This window comes from Anneissia japonica, unplaced genomic scaffold (assembly GCF_011630105.1).
Source record: "Anneissia japonica isolate Jap-2015-1 unplaced genomic scaffold, ASM1163010v1 scaffold287943_len491860_cov182, whole genome shotgun sequence".
NCBI classification, from domain to species: Eukaryota; Metazoa; Echinodermata; class Crinoidea; order Comatulida; family Comatulidae; genus Anneissia; species Anneissia japonica.
The window spans coordinates 258,793-267,603 of record NW_022736938.1 but is presented as its reverse complement, the minus strand read 5'-3'; the positions used below and the strand labels follow the sequence as shown (position 1 = coordinate 267,603).

Below are 8,811 nucleotides of genomic sequence, written 5' to 3'. Positions count from 1 at the left end.
GTTGGTCAAAAATAAAACTGAGGTTCCTGACAGATGTAGAAGGCACAAGGACTGTTGTCCCAAGGGTAACGGGTAGAAAAGTGGGCTTTGGGTGAAGAAATCTGGAATGGAATACTATGCATTCAGTTTTGTTTTCATTCAGTTTAAGTTTGTTTAGAAACATCCTATGTTTGATTTTAAAAACTGTCTTCTCAATTTGTGATTCAAAATTAGGATCAAAAGAAACATACAGCTGAATATCATCAGCATACAGATGAAATTTAATTCCATTATTACGGATGATCTTGGCAACGAAGAAATGTATAAAGTAAAAAGTAAATGTCATAAGACCGAACCTTGAGGAACTCCATAAGGAAACGATTTGATCGGTGACAAAAAAAAATGATTTCAAAAAAAATGAAATGGGAAAGCAATATACTAAATAATATTTTAACTTTCCATTATTTTCAAAAAAAGTACTAACATTACTCTTGGCGCATCATCAGTCGCCAAGTGTAAATTTATTACCGGTATTTAGTTAAATTATATATAATTCATTATTTAACCTATATTTTTTCAAATATTACAAATCATTATTTATATAATAATAACTTATTATTTTTTAATATTTCTAAATAACGAAAATTCGAGAATATAAAATCTGTCTCTTATACACATCTAGATGTGTATAAGAGACAGTCTTTACTGTTACATTATATTATATTTTACATATATATATATATATATAATATATATATATAATATATATATATATTATATATATATATGATATATATATGATATATATATATATAATATATATATTATTTATATATATATATATATATATATAATATGCAAAAGTTGCTTGCTTTTTGGCTTAAGAATTATTATTATTATTATTATTATTATTGTGGTATTTTTAAGATGTTATTTGCTGTCTGCTGTTACATAGATAAATGTGTATGTATATATGTATGTGTGTGTTTTTTTTTTTCATTTCAGGTGCCGTTGATGCTTGCAACCCTAACCCATGTGGTCCAGGCACGTGCCAGTCACTTTACGGAACCGCTGTGTGTACCTGTCCCGCCGGATACTCGGGAACATTATGTGACATTTCGTCAGGTTAGTTAAGTGAATTAATAACAATGGTGTACAATATTATTAATTCACTTAATGATTTTTGTTATATTTTATCTCATATGTATCATTCAAGAAACCATCAAAGTGTGTTGAGACTTCAACAATAAATGCTTTCTTTGAATCATTGTTTACAATAATTATATCCGGTATTCTATGAAGTGTTATACTAAAGTCAGTCTCGGTTCCAAACATATAACCAGATATAATTGTTTTATTATAAATTGTACTATTTGGTACAAGCAATTTATCCACTTCTGATTGAACTAACCTAACAATCATATCATTTCAAGCAATATATACGGTAGGTTTCTAAATTCCATACATCTATTCATTACGTGGGACACCGTGTCAAATGGGTTGTAACAAAGGCTACAACTTTTCTCATGAATATTTGGGTAATACAAGTTCAGAAGTGATCCACATTCAATTAACTGCATCCTAGCTTTAAAAATAAACTGTACCAATCCATCTTTCAAATTATTGTTATTTAAAAAAGTTGCAGAAATGTTGTGATCAACACCATATGTAATATACAGAATATCCTTCCTTGAGGGTTTAAATTACATGGTCTTTTAACTCTGTTATCAATTTGTCTTGTTTTATGTAAATTGCTACTTGGAGATGTTAACTCCATAAATATATTATCCCTTGATAATATATCATGTCTTCTCATATACACAATTCATTTAGCTCCACCCATATTGATTTAGGCCAGTTCACCTTACCCTTCTTAATAACTTGTCCCTTATTATCAACGTATAATTACCGAAAGTGGGTATACTTTCCTCCTCTCATACTCAGCCTTCCTTTTATTCATAATGTACCTTAAATGATTCTCTTGCACTTAACTTGGTCTGAGCATCGTCGGAGTTCAAACACAGAAGCATAAACGATATCTTCTTCGATATATAATTGGTTGTTAGGGGATTCAAGACCCCAAACCACCTTTAAGGATAAACATGATATCGCGGTTACGATAGGTTTAAGTTAAATCATCGTCGGATGTACTCAACATTATCGTTCTCCAACTCTTTAAAACTCTTAATTGTAATCATCATGTTACATATAGGCCCTATAGAAATTAACCTTAGAGATTTTATGTATTTACTTTGGGAACACACGCATTTGGAACGGCGGCACACACAAGAGTGGTGCGTTCAGCAGCTTCAGCTTAAACTACAAAAATATAAAAATAAACTAAAGGTGGAGCATACTTCTACACAATCATTGATAAAATATGTATATAAACACTGAATAGACTGCACATACAAAATAAGACTACAAATTTAAAAAATATACCATTGAAAATTAAAGCTATGGAGTAATTATAATTTTTATACAGGCATACTCCTAAACAAATATACAATACAGTATACTCTCTGTATATTTATAAGGGGTCACTCCCAAATATAAGCACTTTTAAAAGTGCACAAACATTATGCTGGGGGGAGGGGTAGACCAATTTATATTAAACCTTACACTCATACCTGTAGAATTAATAAATTCTTTTGTTTTAGTGGAAATCATTTTAATTTTACCCTCAATACTTAAAATCATAACTATACATCATATAAGGCGTATAATGAATCATTCAAGAATGATTTGTCGTTCTGTGCTTCACTGTCATTGTTGTTATTGTATGCTCTTTTGTTCAATTATTTGTACTTTCTTATGACGTTTTCACGATTACTCAAATACACGCCTGTTGACATATCACAGCCTGTTTACAAGACTCTCAGCATTGTGCATTAATAATTATAATGATATTGGTGACGGTGATGTTAATGGTTGTAATGATGATGATGATAATCATAATAATTATGATAATAATGATAATAATAATAACAATATTATTATTGTTAATGAAATGACATTGGCCTACCTTGTATTTGTGAGACTGTATCGACGGCTATTGTGGGAAAAATTCCTTACTTTTATGTCAAAGTGGCAACAGTGGTACTCCAGAAATTTGCCGACGGGGGTACAATAATCCGGGCAGGAGTTCCAAGCCAAGGGGCGCTAGAATCATGGTCAAAGGGGAATTGTCATTTATATTCAACGACAAAAAACAATGTATTGTATATAGTGAGAACTCCAAATTGTAATGCGGAAGTCACCCATTGACGTCGTTATATATAGCTAAACATTTTATAGAATGGGAACATATGTCTGCCCCTACAAAATAATTATAAAGAATATATATAGGCCTATTAGTTCAGACTGTTACATTCGACATGCAGCAGCCTACACCTGACATCTGATCAATACATAAAATACTTAAATGGCGATTACAATATAAATGTAGCATGGAATCTACATACGTAACATTTCTGGGTACATGCGCCAAAGACCCGACTACCGGGAAAGGTCACTACCAAGGCCCACCCCCACCGCTCCGCTGGAACCACCATTATGTAGCAATGCTCGGTATGTCGATTTTAAAGGGAAAAAAAACATTTTCAATTCACTGTAATCATAATGAGAAAAATGTGTACAGTTGTTTGCATTCGCCTATTCAGAGGACAACATGTAACGCCTTTTTACTGGTGCTTAATAGTCACTGATGTATTTTTAATGCACAGAGTATTTTTCGCACTGTACTCATAATATGGTGGAAAACTCATCTCACTTGGAAATTACATTACATAGGGCCTGATTTTGTTTAATCAATTTTTCTCATGGGTATCTTTTTTACCTTCACATCAAACAGTAAGTAAACTTGCCACGTACAGGATGGAAAGATGCTTTATAAACCAAGTCCCTTTATGAGGCTTAGGGAGTGGAGTTGTTTTTAGTCGTGAGAAAAAGTCCTGCTGAGACAGGAATTGAACGCATGACCTTGGAATCATAATGCAGGCAACTTAACCACTCCATATCCTTTATTTTCATATTATTAAACAGTACTCTATTGAAATACAACATTGGTTATGAATTAAAGAAATGTTATTAATAATGACAATGATGAAGATAATGCGGATATTCATGTAATGGTGATAATGATAATAAGGGGAATTGTAGTGGTACTGAATACTGAATGCTTGTTTGTCAATCATGAAAATGTATTTTCAAGACTAACAGAATGTAGTTTTTATGAAATAGAAGTGAATCGTAAAGAAAGGATAAAACATTTCCAATGCAGTATTGACTATGTTGAGGAAGGTGTGTTCAAGTGTTTGCACTCACCGTACCCATATGGAGTACAAAATGTAACGCCTGTTTACCATTCAAATATTAGGCTGAATAGTCACTGATACTGCTGTTCTTGTTTTTGTTCTTGTTACCAGAACTATAAAAGCGTCCAGCGTCGCCACTTTTGAACGGACTTGCAGGCAATTTTGTGATTTCCAACAAACGTTCATCGCCCTTTTTAAAGTTCCCCTTACACCTACAAAATGAAACAGAGGTTTCATCAAGGGCTGTACATTACTGCCATTACCACTAATGTGCACGTAGTGCATGGATGGCGCGGTCTGTTAAGGACATATGTTCTTAGCAAATTAAGAGTGTGAGTTGGAATCGCGTCTTGGTATTCATTTTTTTTTTTTTTTTCAATCTTAAGAAATTCTTTTTTTTTTTCAATTTTAAGATATTTTAATTTTGTACAAATAAACATTCTAATTATTTAAAAATTTCTATCTTATTGGCTCTTCCAAAAAACACAATATAGGCCTAATAAATTGCGCCTGTACCAGATAGGAACGCGCGGACGACCGGTGAGCAGTCATCGCTTTTGTTAATTTACGGAGTTTGTTGGCTTCGTATTGTGCTCATAATATTGTTTACATATCTTTTTTAATCAATTTTACTCATGGATATCATTTATGTTCATACCATTTAGCAGTAAAATATATTACCTTATCCCTGTCTCTTATACACATCTAGATGTGTATAAGAGACAGATATTAGGCTGAATAGTCACTGATACTGCTGTTCTTGTTTTTGTTCTTGTTACCAGAACCAGAACTATAAAAGCGTCCAGCGTCGCCACTTTTGAACGGACTTGCAGGCAATTTTGTGATTTCCAACAAACGTTCATCGCCCTTTTTAAAGTTCCCCTTACACCTACAAAACGAAACAGAGGTTTCATCAAGGCTGTACATTACTGCCATTACCACTAATGTGCACGTAGTGTATGGATGGCGCGGTCTGTTAAGGACATGTGTTCTTAGCAAATTAAGAGTGTGAGTTGGAATCGCGTCTTGGTATTCATTTTTTTTTTCAATCTTAAGAAATTCTTTTTTTTTTTCCAATTTTAAGATATTTTAATTTTGTACAAATAAATATTCTAATTATTTAAAAATTTCTATCTTATTGGCTCTTCCAAAAAACACAATATAGGCCTAATAAATTGCGCCTGTACCAGATATTTAAGCGTGGAGGAACGCGGACGACCGGTGAGCAGTCATCGCTTTTGTTAATTTACGGAGTTTGTTGGCTTCGTATTGTGCTCATAATATTGTTTACATATCTTTTTTAATCAATTTTACTCATGGATATCATTTATGTTCATACCATTTAGCAGTAAAATATATTAGAATACAACAGTGTTGATGAGTTCAAAGAAAGTTGAGGATGATGATTATGATGCTGATATGATTAAGATAATGATAATGTTGATGGTCCTCGTCACAGTGATGGTGAGGGTAATCGTAGTGGTACTAAATACTGCATGCTTATTTTGTCAATCATCGCCATAAAGACAATAGAAATGTATCTTGAAGACTGGCAGAATGTAGTATATAATAAATATATGAACTAAATATGCGTAGAAAAAGAAATAAATGGCATGATAAAATTTGTACAAATTTGGGACTTTGTAACTCTAAAACATTGTGTAAAAATAGAATAAAATTTGGAAATTATATACTGTTTCAAATGAAAGAATACACTTCTATTTTTTATTTTATTCAATTCCTATGTAAGCAATCACAAACAAAGAAACATGGGAACACAAAACGAAAAGCTCTATCTAAAAGTGTGGATTGCCAAAGGTGTAAAATACTATTATAGTGGCTCTACATTACTGCACATAATCCAAATAGCACAAGTACATTAACAAACCACTTATTTAAAGTTAAAATAATTTTTGTTTAAATATTTGATAAAATAACGAATTAACAATTAAACATTCCAAATTGCTCGAACAACTTGTGCTGTGCTAAAAATGTTTCCAATAGGAATTCGTTCCAATAAATGAGGAAAAATGCAATACTTATATGAATTTTTTCATGAATGTTTAAACACCACAGAATAATTATACATAGACTTAAAATGTAATTATTTATGGTTTAATGTTTTAAAAAAATAATTAAGAACTGTCTCAAATGCATTAAAACGGTTTTAAAACTTTAAACTGTTAAGACCGTTGCGCATTTGGGCAATTGTTGTGTTGCACTTAATAATAATCGTCGCACTTCGTAATAACTGTCGCAACTTTGTAATAGAGTCTACTGAACTTTGTAATAACTGTCGCACTTTGTTATTAAATCTGTCAACTTTGTAATAACTGAGCTGTCGCACTTCGTAATAACTGTCTGTCACACTTTGTAAAACAAAAAATGAGCTGTTACACTATGTAATAAACTCTATCGCACTAAAAGATAAAACGCCATCCATGTTCTAGGCCTATTCTATAAATTTTTAATAACTTCTCCTTCTCCTCAGGGGATTGAATTTGATTTAGTTCTCCCCTGTTTCGTATTATATCATCTTTACGTCGATGTGATGGCTCAAATCTCACTAGACCCCACCCCTGGATCTAGTGGGATTGGAGGGTGTCGGGTCCAAATCCAGAAGGGTCCCAATTTGATATTTTTCGTATTTCGATTTTATATATAATATACTTTTCTCAATTATAATTATCCTTAATTAAATTGCCTACTCATTGTATACACTACTACACCATGGTATTTCCTGTTAATAGATACATTACAGTGACTGTGATATCCTTATCCTGTTACCAGGACAACTGTTCTTGTTACTAACCACACATATCCGCCTCCACCTGACCTCCACCGGAATTAGAAAGGTCAATTGTGGCGTGACAACATAACTCAGTTGGTAGAGTATCCGAACGGTAATCGGATGGTCTTCGGTTCGAATCCCGATGGGGACATACTTTATCATCTACCGTATATATATATATATATATATATGTATATATATGTATGTATATATGTATATATATATATATATATATTTATATTTATATATATTGATCATAACCGTCGAACTGTATATTGATGGTTTGTTTATATTTCCAGCTACTGATACGTGTTTGCCGAACCCTTGCATGAATTCTGGCACATGTTTTACGTCCGAAAATTTGGATTCCTATATTTGTCTGTGTGAGTCCGGATATTCTGGTGATAATTGTGAAAATGGTGAGTCTATTCGTAAAGCTCTGTCTAGAATATCAAATTTTATAACGCAAAATACTACATCGGACCCACAGATATATCGTCCAAAACCCGATACACAAATCACAAATACACATTCAATAACAACAATCAACAATTAACCCATTTGTATTTGCCTATACAGTACCCACCTGTTATAGAATTCATAATTACAAAAGCCTAACCTGGTATTCAGCTACTGTCCTACCCTTAAAATAACGTATAGCTTAAATGTATTTTATCTTTATAATAGACCTTAGTTAGTTCTTGAATGTTGTAAAACCTCTAATAGAATCCCCATGGGATTGCTCTCGAGAAGCCCATATCGAAAAGAATCCCACCCCTCTTATATTTGCAAAAGTAATCTTTATAGTTACCAACCGTCTCGAATTTTGCGGGACGGTCCCGCATTTTAATGTGATTTTGGATGAAACATGCATTTTGCAGAAACACAAGCGTGATCATAAATTTGTCACGCATTTAGCACAAGTGTATGCGTGGTAACGAATTATTACGAATTCATGGGAAAATATATTTAAAATGAGAAGAAACTGCTTTTTATTAAAAATATAAAAACGGTCATGCAGTAGGCCTAGGCCTAACTTGAGTCATTAGAGAGCATTCGTTATCTCGTTCGAGTATCAGTTCACCGAGAAAATTGCTCTTTTTCAACCAAAATAACTCAGTCAACCACGCACTTAGTAAAATGAGGCGCGTGCGATCTTGTGCGTTAATTGTCACAACAAACCATCGATTATGTGACTCAAACCCGAGCTCCACCGGGGCTCCGCCCCTCTCCCCCGCCCTGGTGTAGTCACGCATTTCAAATCTCTCAGGTTGGTAAATATGAATCTTGAAAAGTAGCCCATGGGCTTCTTATAATATTATATATAGTATGGGCTGTTTTATATTATGTTAATTTGTTATATATAATGATAACCGTAATTATTAATAATATTACATAATATTATCATTAGTATATAGTAGTATATAATATTGCTTTTACTATAATCATCATCATCATTATTATTTCTATTATTAATGATGGTGGTACTTTACTTATTTCTAATGTTTTCATATCTTTATAGCACCATGTAGTAGCTCTCCATGCTTAAACGGTGGAACTTGTGAAACTGTTTCCAATGGTTACACGTGCATGTGCGTTTCTGGATACCAAGGCAGCCGATGTGATACCGGTATGTATATAAATAAATGGATGATAATGACTGGCTGAATAGCAACAAGATGTTCGTATCTAAGTCTGTTAAGTCAATTGTATATATATATATAT

At 32.8% G+C, this 8,811-nt stretch overlaps 1 protein-coding gene across 12 annotated transcripts in view; it reads left to right on the top strand.

Moving 5' to 3' along the window:
• The window catches only part of LOC117116963 (fibropellin-1-like), a 31,689-nt gene that overhangs the window by 6,913 nt on the left and 15,965 nt on the right, over window positions 1-8,811 (top strand). For 11 of the 12 annotated variants that reach the window (XM_033261125.1, XM_033261119.1, XM_033261118.1 and 8 more), the window contains exons 4-6: window positions 985-1,104; window positions 7,386-7,505; window positions 8,609-8,716. In XM_033261125.1, the coding sequence (XP_033117016.1) occupies window positions 985-1,104; window positions 7,386-7,505; window positions 8,609-8,716 (348 nt within the window). The remainder of the gene's footprint in view (window positions 1-984; window positions 1,105-7,385; window positions 7,506-8,608; window positions 8,717-8,811) is intronic. The other variant, XM_033261122.1, reaches the window with a different exon arrangement.